Source organism: Mauremys reevesii, linkage group 10 (assembly GCF_016161935.1).
Source record: "Mauremys reevesii isolate NIE-2019 linkage group 10, ASM1616193v1, whole genome shotgun sequence".
NCBI classification, from domain to species: domain Eukaryota; kingdom Metazoa; phylum Chordata; order Testudines; family Geoemydidae; genus Mauremys; species Mauremys reevesii.
The window spans coordinates 8,694,851-8,718,614 of NC_052632.1; the positions used below are offsets into that span (position 1 = coordinate 8,694,851).

The 23,764-nt window shown below is 45.3% G+C and overlaps 2 protein-coding genes across 2 annotated transcripts in view; one reads left to right on the forward strand and one right to left on the reverse strand.

The window, feature by feature from the left end:
- Window positions 1-9,197, forward strand: part of TTC23 (tetratricopeptide repeat domain 23) — a 35,499-nt gene extending 26,302 nt beyond the window's left edge. Inside the window, exon 6 of the mRNA XM_039491783.1 lies at window positions 7,849-9,197. The gene's annotated coding sequence lies outside the window, so the exon portion shown is untranslated. The remainder of the gene's footprint in view (window positions 1-7,848) is intronic.
- On the reverse strand, window positions 370-23,764 carry SYNM (synemin). Its single transcript, XM_039492263.1, has 4 exons — window positions 22,791-23,764; window positions 14,414-14,538; window positions 5,671-5,744; window positions 370-5,061 (listed from the first exon to the last, which is right to left on the reverse strand). The coding sequence occupies exons 1-4, from the start codon at window positions 23,580-23,582 to the stop codon at window positions 911-913; spliced, it is 5,142 nt and encodes a 1,713-aa protein (XP_039348197.1). The 5' UTR covers window positions 23,583-23,764; the 3' UTR covers window positions 370-910.

A 23,764-nucleotide genomic window follows, 5' to 3' on the forward strand; every position in this document is an offset into this window, starting at 1 on the left:
CTAAGGACAAGGCAGGTAAACAAACCGGTCTGGCTTGCCAGGGGCTTTCCCTGACGGGCCATGTGCCAAAGGTTGCCGATCCCTGATGTAGAGTCAGGGAAGTTGGAGGGATTTTACCACTGATTTCAATGTAACTAGGATTTAGCCTATGGTTTTTATCCATTTGCCTACTGATTCTCTTTAAAAATATTCAAAACATTACGCTTTGTAAAGGCCAACCAAACATTTTCCTGAAAACAATATGACTGATGTAGTCTTACTGCTTTTCTTTTTAGTATCTGGTTCTAACTGTAAAGGTAACAAAGGTTACCATAAATTTTTGCTATGCATGGTTTGCTTAGAAAGAGTTTGACTTCATAGTTGTAATGATTTAATTTTTCCTAAGATTTTACTATTATTTATTGCACATGAGCACATGGGAGTGGAACTTAAAATCAATTGCCCGCATGCCTTAATCTAATACTCTTCTAATAGAGTTATTGTTACTCATTTTGCCTGTGGTTAATACTTTGAAATCTAAACAGAAGTGCTGAATTAAGAATCCCAGCACAACACAGTGTTCAAAAGTTGATAGAAAAATCCAGTTCAGACTCTCACTTGTGGATTAGCTCAATATTAAAAAAAAAATAATCCTGAAAAAATCTCCAGCAGAAACTTCATGTCCTGGAGACTGAAGAAACTTGAAGCAACTGGAAATAGGTCAGTGAAAAAAGAATTTGCAATAGAGGTAGGCCTCCCTTAAAGAGCTTTCACAAATTAGGGGAAAGGATGGTGGATATATTGAGGCTTGGATTTTAAAATTGTCAGTCCAATGTTGGTGTAGTAGTGGGACAGTTCCTTTTAAAAAGACGGCAGTCAAAAATCTCTGTGATAAACAAGCTGATAAGCAAGGTTATATTAAAACATCCTTTCAGAACCAGTGTCCATCATTATCTTCTTCCCCCTCTTCTTCTTTGTCTAGATACACAAGGGCAATTTTCTTTTCATCAGAAATCACTGACCTTTGGTCTACAAGTCTTTGCAGTTGTACAGTTTTTTCAAACGCTGACTTCTCTGTTACTTGTTCACCATGAGCCTGGGAAGCATCAGGAAAAACACTTGCTTCTTTGGTACTTTCACTGTCAGTGTCCTTCTGGTCACTTTCAACCACAACCTGTGACTGTCTGACATCAGGCTCCTTCCTATTTGATACAGTGACTGTCGCTGCTTGTGTTCTCCCTTCCACCACAGGCACTCCTGCCACATTAGTTACATCCATTTGAAAAGTAAAAGATGTTTCCTGGGGTCCTAATTTAATATGCCTTATAGATCGGCTGCTCTCTGATGACCCTTCTGTCTGAAAATGATCACCCATTGTTTCAGAAATGGGTCCTTTAAAGATGATTTGCTCTGTATGAGTTTCTGTGGGACTCAATTTAATGAGCCTGATGGATCTATTGATATCTGAGTTTCCTTCACTCTCCAAAAGGCTTCCTCCTGCACTGCTGATCTCTGGAGATTCAGAAATGGAGCCTTGATATACGACTTGTTCAGTAGTTTTAATTTCCTTTTGACCTAATGTAATGTGCTTTATTGACCCTTCTGAATGAAAATTGTCTCCTGATTCACTGAACTCCAGATGTTCAGAAATGGGCCCCTGGTAGATGATTTGCTCAGTTGTCATAAATTCTTTGGGACCTAATTTAATATGCCTGATAGATGCATTAGTATCTGACCTATGCTCCATCTGAGAGCTGTCTTCCACACTGCCAAGCTCTGCTTTTTCAGAAAGAGGCCCTCCGTATGTGATTTTCTCAGCTGAATTAATCTCTTTTTGTCCTAATTTAATGTGCCTTATTGAACTTCCTGTCTGAGAAAGATCTCCTATGCCGCTGAGCTCCACATTTCCAGAAATGGGCCCTTCAAATATTATTTGTTCTGTGTGAATTTCTTTTGGACTTACTCTAATGTGCCTTATTGATCTGTTGGTATCCGTTGATCCTTCTGTATGAGAGAGATCCCCTGAGCTACTGAGCTCTAAAGAGTCTGAAATGGGCCCTTTGAAAATGATATCTTCAGTAATTTGCTGTGAACCTAATGTGATATGCCTCATGGACCTATTAATATCAGCTGAAAACTGTGGCTGAGCAAGATTTTCAGATTCATCTACAGCTACAGTTTTAGTAACAGGCCCTTTATAAATGATTTCGTCAGTGGTTTGAATTTCCTTAGGACCCATTTTAAAAAGCTTCACAGATCTACCGGTATCCAATGATCCTTCTGTCTGAACAAGATCTCCCCTACCACCAAGTTCCAGAGTTTCAGAAATGGGCCCTTCATATATGACCTGCTCAGTCCTCCGAATTTCTGTTGGACCTATTTTAATATGCCTGATAGATTTGTTAATATCAGTTGATACCTGTGACTGAGAGACTTCTTCTGCATTACCAAATTCTACAGCTTCTGAAACTGGACCTTCACGAATAACTTGTTCGGTGGAATGATATTCCATGCCATCCTTGCTTCTTACACTGGATGAGCTGTAAACCCCTTGGCTAGCCCAAGAAGTGGATTTATTACTCGATGGAGAAATGTCTGTTTCTATGCTGCTTTTACCATCAGTCCGTCTTTCCAACTCTGGGTCGTTATGTTCATCAAAGCCCTCTTGTTTTGGGGACTTGGGTGACACCTTCTCAATCTCACTTGTGATGACGCCACCAAGCTGTGCAATATCAAACTGATCAGTGTCAAGGGTCTGGGTCAGATTGACTTCAGCCACAATTGTCACCAAACCATCTTCGTTGGTTTGCTCAACTTTTTTGATGTCAACTGCCAGGCTACTGGAGTCAGCATGATTTTCTTTCGTTAATGCAGCTAGTTCCTCTTTCACGCTTTCTGGAAGACTCCCCTCCAGTTGTTCCAATGCCTCTTTCAATTGTTGTTTAGGGTCCTTGGTTTCCTTCAATAAAAGCCCCTTTATTGAGGCCTGAAATTCATGTGGTATTTTAATCTCTTTTTCAATAACAATGGATTCTGCATGTGATGCTTCACCTTTTGGATGTTCCTCATTTAAAACATAGGCACTTGCTTCCTCTCCCACCACCTGATACGTTTGTTCTGGTGAGCTCATGCTATCATCTTTTCTTCTTTGTGTGCCTCGCAAAAATTCATCTTGCCAAGAATATTTAATTGTCGATTCTTCTTCTATGTGAATTTGCCCATACACTGAGTCATCATCTTTTCCATGAGCCAAAGGGTGGTCATCTGGAGTAGATACAAAATATCTTTGTTCATCAATTGAGTCGTCTGCCTCGGTTACTTCTTCCACATGGGTGAGGATCTCACTGGATTGTTTTTTCTTTTTAAAATCTTCAGCTGTAGCTGTGATGTTCTGCTCCCCCTCATCGCCATAATGCTGCTCTATACCAGGTGATGTATCCTCTACTTCTTCTACTTCAAATGGTGTTGAAAATTCACTCCTTTCATCAGTTGCAGATTCTAGTGGCTCCTCAACAATCTCAACATTAACAGACACTTTGCCGATACGGTCCCTTCCTTTCAGGCCAACATTTATTATATCTTCTATCACATCTTTGGATGGAATTCCCATAGCATCTTCCAGAACCACTTTGCCATCCTTGTTTAACAGACTTCCTAGATCAACTTCATCAGAAATCGATATTTCTTCTTGAACTTGAGACTGTACTGTGATCTCAGTGGTCTCTTTCTCATCATCCTGTTTTTTCTTTTCAAGGTAGTTTACTTTTGTATGTGGAGTTGTTTCTGAACCAGAAGATTGAACAAAACTTTTAAGAATATCAGCGACAATAGTTTCTGCTATGTTTTCTGTTGACAAAGTACCCATTCTAGGGCTACTTTTGTCACTAATTCCATGTTCATCTTCCAAATTGGGTTCTTTTTCTGAAACATTCACACTGAGAATTTCAATAGGTTTAATTGTATGTTCATCTGTCTCTCTTCCTACAGAGGTTTTAAAGCCTTGAAATGTTATTTCTGTGTTACTGTTCTGCAATATTTTGTCTGGAGTATACATTTCAACACTGATGGGTATCTCAACAGCCTCTTTGCTTCTTGATTCCAAGAACACATTTGTATTCCTTTTGGTTAATTCATCTTCTTTAATCTTTGCATCAGGGAGAAAAAATTCTCCTTCTCTGGCTGATTTATGTACTCTGGTTTGTTCTTCCCATGTAACATTTTTTTCCTCTTTAGCAGTGCTATCTTCCTTACTCCTGACTCCTGAAAAAATCTTTTTGTTATCATTAATAATCACTTCTTCCATTATATGTGTTTTCTTTTCTGGTTTTACCTCAGTCTTCTTTCCAAAATTAACACTTCTTTCTGCTCTAGTGGGTTTATCATCCATTTCCTTTTTCTCCGGGACAATATTTCTTTCCTCATTGACTGGTTGCTTATCTTTTTCTTCTAAGAAGCCACTTTTCCCCTCTTTAACTGGTTTGTCTCCTTTTGTTTTTTCTTTCAATATAGCACGAGTGTCATCTAGGGTTTGTTCATATTTGGTTTGTTTAAAATTGGAATTCAGCTCATAAGATGGAAATTTAGTAAAATTATCTGGTTTTGTTCTTGTACTTTCAGAAACACCTGACCTTGTGTCAATTTTGTGGTCCTTGTTTGAACTTTGAACACTTGTCAATTCTTTTGAAAAAGAAATTGCCGAAGTAGTTGTAGCTTCTGTTCTCTTTCTTTCAGGAAATGTTTTTCGATGAATTTCAGTGTCTCCCCAAAGACTATATGATGGAGTAAAGGTTTTGAACTCTCTATGGTCCTTCATAGTTCTTTCATAAGTGGCATCCTTTTCAATAGTGGTTGATGGATGATATTCTGAACTAAGAATATCTTTCCTTAAAACTTTTTCACTATCTGTTGTCCGTGGTCCACCACGCCTTGTCGGAGTTGAATAAAGTACAGAGCTGCGAATATTTGTTACTGGTGTTTTATGTCTAATGTCAGCACTCTTGATAATCGGAAAGCTTTTCTTTTTATTTTCTTCTCGGTATGCAGAGTAACTATTAGTGTAGTCATAAGATGCATTTCTGACACCTGCAAGAAGAGCATAGATAAGCAAAAATTAAAATACTGTCTTGTATGTAAAATATAAAAATAATCTACGTACAATAACAGTGACAAGCAATAATCTAGATATCCTCTTAATATAATGTTAAAATAATTTATGAAGAAATAATGTCAATTCACTTTCAAGCATACCAGCAGCAGTGCAAATAGGGCGGTAGGGTACGCCTTACCAGCAAGGTATTTATAGCTGGTACGGCATACTGAAAAGACACAGGAGAAGCAGAACGGCCAGCAGCTCCTCCAGCAAAGCTGTACCTCCCCCAGTCCTTCCATGCAGGGTCTCCTCCATCTGTACAGCAGCCCTGCCAGAGGACTGGGCTGAGGGCAGGGCTGGAGGTGGTACAGCCACTCCGGAGGAGCTGCCGGCGTGGGGCCCCCCGGTGGCCTGATGTTATGCTCCTTTCCCCGCTGTGGTTCCCAGGAGAGCTGATTCTCAGAAACAGCTCACAGAGTTCATTTTTTGCTCAACAGCTAAAAATATACTGCATGAAACTGACAGACTCATTGGAAAAAAAAATATAAAACAGTGACTAAAACCTACATTTAGAGGTCTAAGTTTAATGTTCGCTTTTTTACCTTGTGGTATTTTTCTCCCCTGCTGATCAATCCATGTAATAATCCACTGGCTGCTCTCCCCTTCTAGTAAAGTTCTGTAACACACACATGCAAATACATTTGATTAAAAGAAAGAGAAAGAATAGTTATAATATACTTTAGAAATCTGGTAGCAAAGCACTATCACAAATGAACAGGAGAAAGGAGTATTACTTCCACTTTCAAACATACTGACCGATACTAAGGAAAACAGAGTTCTAAATAGATAATGAAGTAAAATCATCAAGTTGAAATCAGCACAATATATTTTGCAAAAAAGGTTTGGGTAACTTTTTATGGCGATAGTTATCTTGCCGATTCATCTTTCCCCTCCATTTCTCAGCATTCTGTTCTCGCTCTTTTTGGCAATCCCTCCCCAGTGTCTAAAATAACTTGCATGGTTTTAGGAAACCAGGTGGCTGTAAGCTTTATCCCTGTAAAAGCTCTTCAGCCCAGCTATGTGTGTTAGCTCAACAGCTGTTTACCAGAAACAATGAGAATACAAATTTTGTTTGGTTTCTCAATAAAGGGCTTATACCAGAAGCAAAAAAAAAAAAAAAACCAGGGGAAAAAGTCACAGCTATCTGTTGTTGAACATCTGCATCTATCACTTTCACTTGCTGCCTATCCTCAGGACACCAGTAGACTGCAGAATCTGCCAGACTACATCCCCTATATTAGTGACAAACACAGCTGTCCTTAGGGACCAAGCCTTTAGCTGGCTTCATTGAGAATACTAGACTGAACTTAAAACGTTGTCTTAGAGAATAAGAGCATAGAATTTTTTCACCTGGCCACCAGGCCTGGGTACATACTGTAGAGCAGTGTTTCCCAAACTTGGGACACCGCTTGTGTAGGGAAAGCCCCTGGCAGGCCAGGCCGGTTTGTTTACCTGCCACGCCCGCAGGTCTGGCAGATCGCGGTTCCCACTGGCCGCACTTCGCTTCTCCAGGCCAATGGGGGCTGCTGGAAGCAGCACGGGCCGAGGGACGTACTGCCCATCACTTCCAGCAGCTCCCATTGGCCTGGAACAGTGAACCGCAGCCAGTGGGAGCCTCAATCGGCAGAACCTGCGGACACGGCAGGTAAACAAACTGGCCCGGCCCACCAGGGGCTCTCTCTACACAAGCGGTGTCCCAAGTTTGGGAAACACTGCTGTAGAGTATACCTCGTATGCAGCATATAGAGACACACTGGCCACTGTTCATCCCAATATTTTGCTCATTCTGATTGGCAGTCTGACAATCAGACACAAACTCTGCCTATCCCTGCATGTTGTGCTACCCTGAGTTTTTTCCCTTACGCACCTGTGGCAAACGCCCTAGGGAACAAGTCCCATTGAAATTAACATAGCTGAGATTCAATACATTTTTAAGGATCAATTATCTTCCCTTAGGAATGCTGAGTTACACACATTTAATCATCAAATGTTTTTTCTGAGGAAGGATGCTCACAGGGCCCCAAACGTGCTCTCTAGAATCAGCATAGAAATTGGGGGTGGGGGAAACAACAACAACCACCCTACTCTCTCTGCCAATGCAAGATTGTTGCCATCTCTATATCATCTGCAAAATGCATGCAGCAAGGCTGCATCTCGTGCGCTACTAGACTTTTTTAGAAATGGTGGCCAAATAAATAAGGACAGGAGAATTTCTAGTAAATCTACAAACATCTATGTCAGGGGTCGGCAACCTTTGGCACATGGGCTGGGCTGTTTTTTTTACCAGCCGCATTCGCAGGTTTGGCCGATCGTGGCTCCCACTGGCCCTGGTTCGCTGTTCCAGGTCAATGAGGGCGGTGGGAAGCGGCGCAGGCCGAGGGATGTTTGCTTACCCTGGCGAGCCACGTGCCAAAGGCTGCTGACCCCTGATCTATGTGCAGGTTTTTCCTACGTCATTCCAAGGTTGCTGTTTTTTCCCCTGCACCACCAACACACTCCTATACTGCCTGCTGTGAAATAAGTTCCTCTTTCTGTTCTTTATTAACTGATGCCATTTTCCCCAATTATATACCTCCCCAAAAATTAGACCTAAATTCTGCAGCACTCTGATGCAGCAGACTGGAAATTCTGTGGTAGCTTTATTTAAATATCAAATTGAACAATGTAATCACAGTACAGTAACCCTTGTTTCTTATAGTCTGTTTTATTCATGTTCATAGAATCACAGAACTGGAAGGGACCTCGAGAGGCGATCTAGTCCAGTCCCCTGCACTCAAGGCAGGACTAGGTATTATGTTATACTGCCTCCTCATTCCGTTTTGGAAATGCCAAATGTTTTGCACTGATAAGCTGTAACTACTTCATAGAAGTTGTTGGGTTGAAGCTGGAGGTTCTTGATAGTTGAGGCTTTGAACTCCTGGAGGGAGTGGAAGAAAGTTTCATAAACACATTAGCTGGCTGCTTTTGCCATCATCAGTGAAATGGATAATGTTTACACTTAAAATATCATCTTTAGGTTTCAGACTTAACCAGTGAGATGAATGGGTAAGTTTTCACCTCTGTCTTTCTGCACATTCAGGAGGACAACACTACATCAGTTGACAGTTCACTTTTGTAAGGTTTTCTTTGCAACCATGTATTTGTACAGATTAAGAAAAGGGCAAGGTTAGGTCAGGGTTTGTTAACATGTGGTTGCTAACCACAAACTTTTCCCTAGTGTAGACATGGGTTAATATATTTAAGCTAGTCAAATTCAACCCTAGAGATGAGGCCCAGGTCAAGCTCAATCAGTTAAATCAAAATAAAAGGTCATGGCTAGTTTTTCCTAATCTGGGGAAACCTCCAAAGACCAAACATCTGATCTCTTCTAGCCTGTAAGTGCAAAGAAAATTGCTCCTCTCATTAAGCACTATGGATGGCGCTGCCAATGCTACAGAAAAGTTTGAAAGATCGGACAGTGCAGGCACTGAAAGAATTAACTGTGACGATGGAAACTAGGAATGTGGATAGTATGACTAGGGATTTTTGGCTGCTGTTAAAACAACAGTTCAGTTGCTGGAGCAACATATGAAGTCACTAAAAATAAGTTCCAAGAAGTACACTGTATATGGCAAATGGCAACAGCACACAGAGACAAGCTGGATCTGAAAACATTACTTCTAAAAACGTGCTATTACATGAAAATAAAGAGAAAACCCCAGCAAAACTGGACTGCGACTCAGTATTTCTGTGGGATTTGGCTTATGATATAGTTCCACTGACTTTAATGCAATGCAAATATTAAAATTGTTTTTACACTTTAAGATAGTAAATTAGTAAGGAACAGCATAGTCTAGTGGATACAGCACAAGCCTGAGAATAGGAACTCTGGCTTCTATTCCTGGTTCTTCCAACGATTTGCTGTGTAATCTTGAACAAGTAACTTCACCTCTCGATTCTTCAGTTTCCTCTTTGTTCGTCTTATCTATTTAGACAGGAAGCTCTTTGGGACAAGGACCACCTCTTGCTATGTGTTTGTACAGCTCCTAGAAGACTGGGGCCCTAATCTCCATTGGGGCCTCTATGTACTACCATAATACAAATAACAATGAAAAATGCTCCTCCAAGAAATCCTCCCTTATAAAGTAATTGTGCAGATACTTCCCTGAAGTCATACCCTGAATGCAGAAACCCACGCCACTAACATAACAGTACGTCTAAGATAAATTATTACCAAGAGAGTCAGGAAATTAATACTGAATCTTTAACTCATCCCCCTGATTATTATTGTCAGTATTTAGCATTTATTGTGTGTTAACACCTAGAGGCTAACCAGGGTGGGGTTCCATTGTGCTAGGTGAAGTAAAATCACATAGAACATGACAGGCTCTGCCCCGAAGAACTTACAGTCTAAAAGACAAGAGAGAACAGGTGGATGAGACACACAAGTGGGATGGGACAGGAGGGAGAAGGTACCAAAAATAATAAGATGTGCGCAATTGTGATGATCTGCAGCACAAGCCTTACCACAAAATCAGTCATGTACAAAAAAGACCTCTTCGGTCATTTCTTCCATGGGTTCTCAACTAGGGGATCAAGAACCCCAGAGAGGGGTGGGTTGCAATCAGGTCCAGGAGGTCCTGGCCACTCTCCCTTTCTTCAGTGCTAGATGGGAGGGGGTCCTGAAACTCCCAGGCTGTGGGGGATGTGGACATTTTTCCGTTGCAACAAGGGGAGATTATCTGGAAATGCCTGAGAACCACTGACATACATTTGCTAGGCCTGTCACAGGTTGAGTAAGCCCTTTAAAGAGAGTTCAGGCTCAGTTCCACTGAGCCTGGTTTTCCTCCTAAATCATGGGATTGGAGGACAGGGATCATGTGAAGAAGATCGGGTGACTGAGTGCTCGCCAGGCCTGCTTGGATATATATGAGAGACAGAACACCCTCCGTAAATGAGGGAGCTGGCAGGAGCAACATGTTTGGTGGTAACATAAATAATTGGCAGTGGTTCCCTGCAGAGGGGGAAATCAGGGAATGAATCTGGAAGGGCTCGGTGGAGGGCTCCTGAGATGGGACCAGGAAGGAGATCTGGCTGAAGTAGGAAGTGGCCCTGGAAACGAGGAAGCAGGGTGGACTGGACTTGGTAGCAAGTAGCTGCTTCAGTGTATTGGGTCTCTGAGCATGGAGTAGAAAGAGGACTGGGTGAGACCTGGAAGTGGCGGTAACAGGAACAAAGCAGGTGGAAGGCAGAAGGGCTACTAAGCCCAGAAGTAGAGACATTGGTCAGCTCCCAATGTAAGGGAGAAGGAGCTCCTGGCAACTGAAGGGGGCCACATGATGATAATTCATATCTTAGGCAGAGGGCTATGACCCATGATGGCAAAGGGCTTGTTTACTATTTAGTTGTCCTTCCATTTGCCCTGGAAGTGGAGGACTTTTCCTTTGGCTGAAGGCCCAAAGTCCCTAAATCACCAAACGATCCTACCAACCAGAGGGAGCCTGTGAAGTGAAACTGAGACACGGGGCACCTGATGAGGATCCAGGCAAGATGATGCTGCAACAATGCCCCACTGCCCAGTGAAAGATGGTTCCTAACAGTCCAGTATTTTGTTCAATCCAGTTTTAAGTATCTCAAGTGATGTGTCTTCCACCACTTCCCTTTGGAGACTATTACACAGTCTAATCTACTTTGGCTTTTGTAGGATCTCAGCAGCACGGAACCATGTGGTGCAACACTAGGAAACTATTTATTTCAGCCTTTGCAGATAAAGAATGGGAATGAAAATGGCCATGTGTAGAACTTCACGCTGCCATGCAACAAAAGTTCCATTGCCAGAACCGGTCCCATTCATAAGAGCAGGAAGGGTTGGCAGCGTTGGAAAGGAAGTATGCTTGGTCCTTGGGGAAGGGAGTTCCTTGCAACGTGATCCTTTTGGCCAGCCAATGCAGGAGTGGCCATGACTAGCTCCAGTGGAAATACTCTCTCATCCTTACTTAGCGACGCTAGCTCTAGGAGTTGTAAAACAAAGCCAAAAAAAAAAAAAATACAGAGTGGGAGACACAGAGACATTCTGGGCTGTGTGGGATGAAGGAGAGGGAAGTAAACCAAACACCATGTGCTTAGTCCATAATGCCAACAGGACAGGATGTCTCACGGCAATCACTGAAACATCACAATAGAAACCTCAGAATTATGAGCATGGGTCTTTATAGGGGCCTTTGGATGTACCTAAATAAAGGATAGGAGCTGATTTCCTCTATGAGAATGAGAAGAAGCTGACATCACATACCCTGGTTATCACAGGCACAGACAGGGGCGGCTCTAGGTATTTTGCCGCCCCAAGCACGGCAGGCAGGCTGCCTTCGGCGGCTTGCCTGCGGGAGATCCCCGGTCCCGCAGATTCGGCGGCACGCCTGCGGGAGGTCCACCGGACCCTCCACAAGCAAGCCGCTGAAGGCAACCTGCCTGCCGCCTCGCGGCAACCGGCAGAGTGCCCCCCGTGGCTTGCCACCCTAAGCACGCATTTGGCGTGCTGGTGCCTGGAGCCGCCCCTGGATACAGAGGATTACTACAGGAACTGGTTTAATAATAACAGAAGACCAGGAGTCCAGAGCAGTCTTATACAACAGTTGATTCAGTGGAACCAAGTTATCTTCCTTCCTCAATGGAATGAATAAAGATCATCCACTAGGGCAGGGGATTAAATCCCTAGTGAAGGGTGGTGGTTTTGTTTGTGTGAAACATGGAGTAGCCAAAATAGTAATTTTTCCCCCTCCTGAGATTTTAAAGGAACTCTCTTTACAGCGATAAAACAGAACTGCTTTTCGATAAACTGGAAGTTTATCTCTGGCCTCAACCAAACACGGTTTCTTTCAACAGGAAGCTGTAAATTTAAATGCTGAAGTCTGTCCCAGCAAGACAGAGACGGTGACAGACAGAGGTACAGAGAATCACAAGCTATTAAAGAATATTTCTCAAGTCTCTATAGGCTAAGGCAGAACCTCAATGGACAATAAAAACCTTCCAGGCAATGCCAAGCTGCTTCCTACTCCCTGAGGACTGCGAATTCATACACAAGCCGACAACACTAGAGGTAATCGTGATATGACTTCTGGAGAGGCTCCGAGATTTAATGGGTTCGCAGTTGATTTTTTATAGAGCTGCAACACTGCCTGTTCACTTACTAACTAAGCATGTGTCGAAGCACCTAGATATCTGGGCAGCATCATGCACAGAATGTTAATTGTCACAGCATCTCTGGGTCGTTTGTACCGAGATGAAGGTATTATTACCCCATTTAGCAGATGCATAAACTGAAGCAGAAAGATTAGATCATGAGCCCAAAGCAACAGATGAAGTCTGTGTCAGAGCTGGGATTAGATCAGTAACAGTAACTTCTGTGCTCTTTCTACTAAATAGCTGTCTCTGAATTAACAAAGATGTATGGATCACTTCACCCACCACTTTGTGGACAAACTCAGCTGCTTAATAGTTCACAGCAACATTACACAATATTTAAGGACAGTAGTAGCAGTACTTATCAAGCAATGTTGTAACTACACATTCTGTGTGTGTCAAACATTAATACACAATATAAACAAATCTATGGATTCATGAGGATAAGATAGCAGCCAGATATATTAAACTTTTGCAGGTTATTTGGTTCACTCAATAAGAATTGTTGTCTTCTGAATTTAAAAATCAATACAAATTGTAAAGAATAAGTTTCATCGCCAACTTTATTGAAAATAAAGTGTTAATAGCGGAAAAACTCAAAATCTTTACCATAAAAATGTTATGTCTGCTATCCATCAACTTTTTTTCCCCCTTCTGAACCAGTATGTGCCGTGTGTCAATTAACAACTTATGATCTTGAGATTTCAAAATTGCTCTGGCTTTTCAATTGCTCAACTAGTGACTGACTAGAAAGATTCACAGGTAAAGAGGATTTATTAGCAGAATGGCTGTTTACTACTCAGACTTGGCCTGAGCATGTGTTTCCTTAACAAAGCCCAGGATGGTGCAAAGTAAGGTTTAGAACAGTGATACTCAGACTTCTGTGGTTCAGGAGCCAAATTAGTGATCAACATTACCCAAAAAAGCCACAGTCATGTGAATTCATTGTTTCATTTACTTAGTATTATATATATATATATATATATAACAGCAAAATGACTGACCATGTATTCTACAATTAGTTAAAACAACATAGTAAAAGCATTCTGAATGGTTAATAGCTTAGATTGGTTAATAATTAAATCACACCATGTTTTAATATCATGTGCTACAAAGAGCCACAAGCGACACATTAAAAGAGCCATTTGCGACTCCTAAACCTCAGTCTGAGTATCACTGGTTTAGAAAATGGAGTTTTCTGTTAACTTCTTTATTCCATTTCCTTCTTTGGCAAAAGAAACAGAATGTGTATTTGAAACAATGCCTTAAGTCAGTGTGGTAGAGACAAAAAGGGTACAGTAAGCAGCACACCCAAACCCTGTAACCATCTGAACATTGAATGCTGGCACTATGACTTGCCAGGTGGAAGATCCACACTGCCTTATGATTTATCAATTACAGTCTGACAGATGCTGAGCCTTCAGCTAATACTTGCATATATTCAAATATGGTAAGAACAATTACATTCACTTGGCTTTTAGCATCATAGTAATCAAGCATGCTCCTTTAGCACCAAGAACTTTACTGCAAAATAAGTAGCAAGCTTTTAGAATTCCAGGATTCAAAGGGTTGTATGGCTTCAGTAACATGCTGTTCTATAAACTGTAGACGTAATTACTATTAGTTAAAATGGCTGGACTTAAGTGCTACATCAAAGGTTCTAATCTCCCTCTGTAGTCTGCATGTGGGTAATACCTATTAACATTATTAATGAAGAACAACAATAGTTACAATAATGTTACACTTTTACATGATCTTCTATCTGAAGATATTAAAGGACTTTACAAATATTATGCCTCAACACTAGGTATTATTTTTCCTTTACACAGATGAGAGGACTCAGGCTTTGGGAGGTTAAGTTGCTTGACCCAGATCACACAGTAAGCCAATAGCAAGCTGAGAACTGAACCCAGAAGTCCAGAGACCTCACTCTAATGGGAATTATGCAAGTGCACTGGGAGGAGAAGAAACCTGGAGAGTTTAAGGGCAAATGTCTTCCTTTTAAACAGCTGATGCACCACTACACCCTAAAGATGGAAAAGGCCAGTGTAGTTCACAGGTCTGACTTGTAATGAGTAATTTAAAACATCTCCTGATGGTACTACCCACTGCAGTTATAATCCTTACCTGTAAGTTTCAACTTCAAGGCTGAGTCCCACTTTCACCTGCATTAGTTCATTGTAGTCCTTTAGGTAATCCATGATTGACATAGTCAGGAATTGTTTTTCTTCTTCTAGGGCGTCAATTATCCTCTAAACAGAAACACTTCCTATTAGTTTTGAAGAAGTTGACTTTACACTTTCACACTTGTGCTTATAATAACTTTCCAGTTTTACGACAAACACCAAGATAAAAATCTTAAAAAGTATTAAAGCAACATGCACTAGCAGCTCAGCTTTACAGAAAAAAATAAACGTACTCTCAGACTTCACTGGCATATGGTTCATGAGATACTATTACTGGAATAGATTATTCATGCTAGGATGTGAGAGTTACACCTGACTAAATTGTTTTCAAATATTTAAACAAAATCCCATCTAGCTGCCGCTCACCCTCCCCACACACACACAGGTCACACCATCTATGGAGGCAAGCAAAAAGCACCCTATTATAAATTTAATGTGGCACATTAAAAGTCAGATTCAACACTGGAATAAACACACATGCCCCTTTCCATTTAAACACATTTGAAATGCTCAAATACAATGGGGAACGATGCAGCATGACAACCTGAATAGTATCTGACTTGGTTGCAACTGTCTGTTAACCTTTTAGGAGACCACAGATTTGTGGACCAAGTCATGAGTTTGAGATTCCTATGTCTGGGGATGTTTGGACCTATGGGTGATGGTTTCAGGTACAGTTCTGGCCTCTGGGAATAGGCCTGTGATCACTCATTTTCCTCTTGAGGAGTTTAACTGAGCAGCATTCTGAATGTTCACTGAGGGAGAGCATTGGTCTTGGGGCTGAGGGCAGCTAGACCACAGAGTCCCATCTTCCCATCGAGAGGTTCCAGACAGGGGGTCTGCACACAGAGTGTACATGAGAGGCCAGACCAAGAGATAGTGCCTGGACACGACCCAGACCTAGTGGGCTTGGAAGCATGTGTGATCCAAAGGCTTGGGTCCAATACAGCAGTCTAGTGACCTTCCACAAAGGGGGACTATAGCAACTACAACAGCATTATATGCTGTCTGCTCCTGGTGGAATTAGACAGGAAAGCAGACAAAAATCTCAAATAGTTTCCCATTTACCAATAGTTAAAAGGACAACGGAATAACTGCTGTGAAGTCTATCCCTGCCCCCACCCCGTGGGGTAGGGTGCATAAACTTGTTTGGCAAGGTTCAGGAGGCCCGGAACAGATAAGGGACTTTGAGAAGGATAAAAAGGTCAACCCTTGAAGAGGCTCTGTCCAGGTGGATTTTTCAAATAACAGGCAATGTCCAGAGCAGAGCAGACACTGCAGCTCAGAAAGAGCCCAGATTGGTCCCTCCTCTGCATCCGCAGCTGATTGGTCCATTCCCCCACCGCAGGTAGTCACTCCAGCACCCCTAACTGTACTCCCCCTCCAGCTCACCCGCAAACTGCAGCAGTGTCCTCTTTTTGAGCACCTGAAATATGGTAATCTGAAGGGGTGCACACTGTCCTCCTAGCTCTAGAAGCGTGGGTGTCTGGATAAGCTGAGCCTACCTACATTTTATGTAAGACAGTAAAGTCTTTGTTGGGTTAATACCCCTTTCCTCTTTTGATGCTGCATTCCTTCTGTTTAAATTAAACAATACTTTGTTTTGAAAAGGCTGTTCAATCTCCCTGTATTCACACATTGGTCACAGCTCCAGAAGGGAAGAATTTCAGGGCTTGAATCCAGTCAAGCCTGCTGCAGAATCATGGTTGATAGACCTGGGCATGAGGCTAGAGTCCCTTGCATAAGAGTGGGAGAAATGCAAGATTCCAGCCCAGAGAGGGGAGGACTAAAGGCCTAACGCCACAGAGAGGATCCACTGAGACCAACTCACAGAGCAGGTCAGAGGAACAGCTAAACTAACCATGAACTATAACAAAAGCAAATAGCCAAGGATGTCATTACATGGTCTGGAGAAAAACAGATCTGTCAGTGGAATCCCTTGATGGAATTACGTCGTCCTTCCCTATCTGCATGGCCACCTGAGACTGCAGAGCATGTGACAGCTGGAACATCTGCATGTTAAACTGAGGGCTAATCTACATTAGAAGTGCTGCAGCTGCACAGCTGTAGCATGTCTGGTGAAGATGCTCAATGCTGACGGGAGAGAGCTCTCCCATTGGCATAACAAATCCACCTCCATGAGAGGCAGTAGCTCTCCCACTGACATAGCCCTGTCCACACCAGCACTTAGGTCAGTGCAACTTACGTCCCTAGATTATGTGGATTATTCACACCCTGGAGCCACATAAATTATACTGAAGTAAGCTCTAGTGCAGACCAAGCCTTAAGGAAGAGTAGTTATTACATTAGTCCCAAAAAATAATCCTTAAATCGCCTTATGTTTTCTTGGCCTTTATACATGCTGCGCTAACTTGGTTCACACTAATAATCTCAAAGGTCTTTCCTGGTATCGCTGGTAAAGAAGCAGCATCCACGTCTTGGAAGGTGACCTGTGTTCTTGCACTATGCTCGCTCCTTTCAGAAGTCTGAGCAAAGGGATTAACTTGGAAAAGTTCACCGCTCAGTTATATAAAGAGAAGAGGAAAAATCACTGGTGTCCACTCAAGCACTGAAGGGGACTAATTCTCACACCCCTTAAGGTGGTTCCTTCTAGGCAGGGATGAGAAACATCAGCAGGGCAGTGGGAGAATGGGCAGCATGAGGACAGTCTAGCTGTACTTGTTCTGCGAATAAAGAAAGGACTTCAGTCTCCAGCACTCTTGGTCTGGCGTCTTTTACAAACTTCACGGCCACTTCGCAGCTTAATGGGAGAAAAAGGAAAAGAGGACACCCAGCACTTGGCTGGCTGGAAATCGGTACAGGAATTCAGTGTGAAAGATTTGTGCTAAATGTTAATTCAACAAGAGGCTGTTTTCCTCTGCTTTGGAGCTCACAGCACCATGGAACAGATACAGGAGCCAATTCTAAGCCTATTGAAGTTGGTGGCAAATGTCCAGTTGGCTTCAGTGGAGCAGGATGAAAGCCAGGGTCTTTTTTGCATTCTAAAAATATAGGGCCCACTCCTGCTATCGCACTGTATGTGAATCTGCCATTGCAGTCAATTGGAGTTTCTGCATAAATATCATCACAGCATGTTTTTAGGGCCATAGAAACCTGAGACAGAAGAGTCCTACTGAGCCATCCATTGGCCCACCAGGCCCAATGCAGGATTTGGGCTAGTGCTTGGCCAATCCAAACTATACTGCAAATACATTTTACTACCTATCTGCACTGAAAGCTTTACTGAGGATAGGCAGCGCTGGAGGAGACAAGAATGGCTACACAGAAAGAGTGGATAATATATGGAAAATATTAATAAATCCCCTTGCTGCAACAGCTGTAAAGGAAATTCCTACCATAAACACTCATATTAAAAAAAAAACATATCTGTGAGTGACATCACTTTTAAATAAACAAACAGCTAATAACTGGTTTTTAGACATGATTTCAAAAGCCCAACTAAATATCTTCTCTCATGTAAAAGAAATTATGTCCGAAAAAACTGAGTAACAGTAGAAAGCCTAAAATACTTGCTTTCCCCCATTTTATATTTTTTCATGACAGATATGAATGAAAGATCACCTTTTCCCCACCTCCTGCCTGAAAAACCAGGTTGAGTTTGCATAGCTGGTCACTAGAAAAATCTTCTTTAATTGTAAACGGGGCAGTTTTAACATGATACAGATGGTGGAGTGTAGATTCCCACATTGGCACTGAAAGGGTTAGGGGAAGGGAATTAGAGACCTGGTGGCAACCCCATTAAAGATGAAGCATAGCCGGGAAGAAGCCCAGATAAGCTAGTGGGGAGAGAGTGAAAGAACTCTACACAATCCCCTCTCAGCAGTTCAGTGGCGGACAGAAAGCTGAAAGACACCTGCTGAGCCAGGGAAGGACTCCAAGGGAGTAGAAGGGAAAAGCCCAAGGAAAGAGTTGGCCCTGGGTTCCTCCTCCTAAGCAGAGAGCTGGCCAGGAGATGCCAGTGGGGTGGACACTCGCGGTGGTCCTTGATAAATGGCAGAATCTGGACCTCTGGGGAGAAAGCCCTAGGAGGTGTTGAACTGAGAAGCAGAGCATAGGGGAAAGCTAAGAAAGATTAAAGTTCAATTGTGAGGACAAAATGGTTTGTTTACATTTTCATTTGGGATTTGTTAGGGGACGGGGGGAGGGGGAGCCCTGCAAGCCCCTCCCCTGCCATGAACATTGAGAAGTGGTGCAGCCTGGGAAGACAGGTTGCGAAGGCTGATAAGAACACAGGTACAGAGTGGGCCCAGGAAGGGGCTGTGGCAAATGCCTGCTGCGGGAGGAAAAAGCCCAGAGAGTTAGCAGGGAGCAGGTCTGAATAGACAACGCTTGCCTGCTCACTACTGTGTCCCGGCGCTGGAACCCAGAGGAGAGGAAGGGCCTGGGTTCCCCTACCAGCAAGCCCCCAATATAAGGACTCTTTAAAGTCCTGAGACGACAGAGTTTAAGGACAACGGGGTCCAAAGCTGGGGGCTGAAGACCTGATGTAAGGACACTGGACTTGTATTTGTTGGACCCCCTGGCACCCAGCAGAGCAGGGTTGGGGGAAGTAAATGGCCTGGATGGAGGGCCGAGCCGTGAGAAGAGGCAGACCACCGCAGGCCTAGAGCTGCTTCGGCAGGAAAGGAAAGCCTGCTACACCATGCCCAGCCATAAGGTGGCATGCCAGCGGTAAGTCCACCCTCCCACGGTATCACTGAGAGGCAATAAACACGGACCCTCATGATGCCACTTTTACAGATGTTTCAATATAATCTAGGTGTATGTGCAAATATGTCAGCTCTGTGCTTTCATTGTGGGGGCTAAAGCAGTTTGGGTTGCTTACCATAACTCATTTTAAGGTAACAGTAAGATATTGTGTTTAAAAAACCAGCACAGCTAGGAGCCACATGGTAATTTTGATTTTTCTATTAACTGGCATTTTTAACCTGTTTCTCCTCTGTACTGCCAATCCTGTAAAGTTGATTCACTCTCCAGAATACCTGCAGTCACCTTTCCCCACTAATCCTCAGCTAAATGTAAACATATATGGAGTAGCTTTGCCAACCCTCCAGGAATTAAAGATTAATCTTTAATTAAAGATTGTCATTGATGAAACCTCCAGGAATACGTCAGAATTGGCAACCCTAATATGGAGATGACACTGGTACAAAAATACCTTTTCTGGTTGAGTTAGGAAAAAGAAATAGCCATTCTTGTAACTGCAGGAGAAAAACTTTTGGTACTGAGCTGTAAATGATAAGCGGGGAGGAGGGAAGGATGACTCTTGAAATATGGTGCTGCTTTAGTAAGACAATTTGACCCATTATTGTTAAGGATCAATGAGTTTTTCCATTATGAATTTCTAATGTCAGCAGTTTATAACAAGGCTCTAAAGATAATGTATCTTTAGGAATAAAGGCATTTTTACATTTTGCTGGAGGAAATATAAGCTTAGATAATTTTTACTCCTATCAAATAAAAACAAAACCTGAGCCACAGGAAACTCCTGATAAAAGCATTGTTTTAGTTGCAGGACTATTATTAAACTCAATCAGAGATTCACAGATAAAATCTCCATCCACTGCTTTGAAAAATATTTAAATGCGTGTTTAAAAGGAGAATAACTTAACCCCTCAAAGACCAGAATATTTCAAATTAAGTGTAAAAGCTCTGCTGTTTGCTGTGTTTTGTTTTGAATTGATCAGTCTCTGTTCATAGCAACTTGCAAACAAGCTAGCAATTTAAAATCCAGACACAGAGCAATTGCACTCTAGTCCCCTCACAATGTGCAATATCTCCATAATCTCCCATGCCAGACATGCCCTTACACACAATGTGATCATTAACACGAGGGCTGCAGACAGACAAAGAGATCTAGCAGGGTGTTAATAAAAGGTCTGATGAAGAATAAAAGAAATGCTGCCCTGAGGAAATGGAGAGCATCTGATCTGCATAGTGGATTGATGGACTGGATGATCTAATATGTCTCCTCCATCCCTAACCTTTGATATTTTGCTTTCCCAGCATATGCTGATCTATCCATGCACATGGGGTGCTTTATAACTGGCATACTGCAGAACAGTGGTCGCCAGAACTCTTGGCCAGAAGTACTGTGGCAATTTGCTATTGTAAAACACAATGGCATTTTACTGTCCACACAGAGCAGACACCTCTATTTAAGGCCTCATTCCATCCTCCCCACCCCCCCCCCAAACCCATCCCAGTCAACACCATGGTAATCAGTCTCTCTGCCATAGAAAAGTGGAGGGCTCAGTTAACCACGCTGGGGTCTGAATCCTTCAGGCTCATGACCATAAGTAGAGAACTGTTCTAGCAAGAGGGGAATGCAGGACATCACTGACTCTGGTGGGCAGGAAAATGGTAGGACTCACTTCATGTGTCCCAAGGGCAAACTCCCATCACCGGATACTTGGTGTCAGTGCTTTAAAGTGCTCTCTGTCGCAGACCCACCAAATAAAACTTCTACAACTCAAGCCTTTGATTACTGAGGGGTGCACATTTCAGCTCTGCCTAGGGAAAAGCACCTCCTCCTGGCTGCTTTCCATTCCAAGGAGTAGGCAGCACTCTCCCCTCCTAACAGGATCACCACCATCCTCACAGGAAGAGAGTGTGGGGAGAAGTGCAGCTCTGATTCTCCCATCCCTCCCTGGTACTCCAGGCCTTGAAGTGGGGGAAGGGCTCCTCCTGCAGTTGCCCCCCTGCCAACCATGCCAAGGGGGGGTGATGAACCCCAGGAGCTGCAGGAAGAGCAGAGGGGGGCTGGAGGGGGCAGAATTGATGGTGGCACTTGTGGGAGGGCAGGTAGAAGTGACAGACACCCCCCCACACACACATATTCATGTTTTTAAACCATTTTAAGCATTGCCTGTCAGTGCTGGAAAGAGCGCTCAGCATGCCTGTCCCCAGAACACCACGTCCCATGACGCTGCGGCTGAGTTCACCCACTGCCAGGGCTTGCTTCGTTCCCCCATGTGCCTACGGCGAGTTGGCATTGGGGCTCAGGTTAGCCGGCTGGGTTTGATCTCACCCAACCCTGACTCTGCAGCTGGGTGTGTGCCTGTTCAGGGCAAAGTGGGAGCAGTACACCCCTCACGAAGATACCCTAAGAGTCATCATCTCCCTGTTCACTCTCACCCCTTCCCCAGCCAGAGGTCCCAACTCTACCCCAGGTTTTGAAAAAGAATCCCTGAGTTTGTGTCCTCCTGCCAGAAGTGGCCACTCCCAGGCCTGCCCTTTAATGCAGCAGGCTCCTCTCCGTGCTGGCTGCCTCCTCGCCCAGCCGCAGCCCCAGAAGAGGTGGTGCTGGGGAAAGGCAGAGGGTGCCCGATAGGAGGGAGCCAAGGAGTTGGGTGCAAGCAGCTGGTGCATGGGCAATGGGGTGGGAGACAGAGAGCAGGGGTAGCGCAGGCTAAGGCAGAGGGAGGGAAGGGTGTCAGGAGCAGATGCACAGGTGAGGGATCAGAGGTAGGGAAGGATCTATGGACAGAGGCAGCTGGTGGAGCAGGGTTATAGTGTGGGCCAGCAGGCCGTTGCACAGCATGGAGACAGCAGGGGTGGGCTGGGTGCTGTGGGCAGGAAAGGAAAGAGGGGCAGACCCAGAAGGAGCTTGACAGAGTCAAGAAGGAAGACGGAGGGAAGAGGATCCCAGGGTGGGGTGCAGAAAGAGGATGAAGGGTTAGGCCAGATGCACGGGAGAGGAGACACCCCCCCAAAGGGAATCCAGGGGAAAGCAGGGCTGGATTTCCAACTAGGCACATGCCTAGGGGCCCCTTTCTCTCTAGAACTGTGTGCAACATAAAGGTCACCTGGGGCCGGGGAGAGGCGGTTTTGCTGAAGATGCTGTGCCTAGGGGGGCGTAAGGTGTAAATCTGGCCATGGGCAAAAGGCACAAAAATTGGGACCCAGTGAGGGGAGTCGCTCAGGGTATTGGGGGGGGGGAAGAGATTCTAGGAAATTGGAGATAGTGGGGAAGAGAGGGGACAAGGGGAGGCTGGGAAAGATGCTCTAGGAAAGGCAGGATGGGGGGGGGAGAAAGGGAAGGGGGGGAAGAGACTCGGGGAAAGGAGGGGCAGTGGGGGCGAGCCCAACCTTCAGCGGGGCTCGTTTAAGCCAGAGTTTGGGTTTGCAGAGCGCCTGCCCCAGAGCCCTGCCCAGCCGTGTCCCCTCCCGGCCCCGCGGCTCCAGCGAGCTGCCCTTGGGTGGGCTTTCCCGTCTTGCTTCCCCCGCTGGCGGTGCCAGCCGGGCGCCCAGTCCCCCTTCCTCCCCCACGCCGCGCGTGGGCCGCCGTCACGCACCTGGTACTCGTCCGCCTCGGCGCCGTGCAGCTCCTGCAGAGCCAGCAGCTCCTCCTCCAGCCGCTGGCCCAGGCCGCCCAGCTGCTGGCCCTGGCGCCGCAGCTCGTCCAGCCGCCGGCGGCCCCGCGCGCCCTCGGCCCGCAGCTGCTCCAGGCTCTCCCGGCCCAGCCGCGCCTCCCGCTCCTGCAGCGCGCGGAGCTGGCTCTGGTAGCGGAGCAGGCTCTCCCGGCAGGCCTGGCCCAGCACCCGCTCGTAGGTCTCCTCCAGCTGCTCCAGGCTGAGCCCGGCCAGCGGCGGCGGCAGCGCGGCCAGCTCCAGCCGCAGCGCCCGCACCTCGCCCGCCTCCCGCCGCTGCCGCGCCAGCAGCTGCCCGTGCTCGGCCCGCAGCCCCTGCAGCAGCTCCTCCAGGGCGGCGCACTCCCCCCACAGCCGCTCCAGCAGCTGCCGCTGCCCGGCCAGCTCGGGCGCCAGGCGGCGCCGCAGCTGCAGCACCTCGGCGGCCAGGCGCTCCAGCTGCCCCAGCTCCTGCCGCAGCCCGTCCCGCTCCAGCTCCGCTTCCCGCTTGGCCCGGCTCAGCTCGGCCACGCTCCCCCGCAGCTCGGCCAGCTCCTGCTGGGGGCCCCGCAGCCCGGCCAGCTCCTGCTGCTGCAGCTCGGCCAGCTCCTGGGCCAGCAGCCGGTTCTCCTGCTCCAGCTCCCGCACCCGGCACACGTAGAGCCGCAGCCGGGAGTTGAGCTCCCGCAGCTGGGTCTCCTCGTCCCACTCCTCCTCCTCCTCCCGGGAGCGCAGCATCGTGCCCGGCGTCGGGGCTGCGCTCGCCCCTGCAGCGGTGTCACTGGGCTGCGGGCTCCGGGCGGCAGCTCATGGCCCCAGCTGTTCCCCCTGCCGAGGACGGTGCCGGACTCAGGGCTGCACCGCGGCGGCTCACACACTGGGCTGGGGCTCTCCGGGGCTGGGGGAGCCAATCGCGGCAG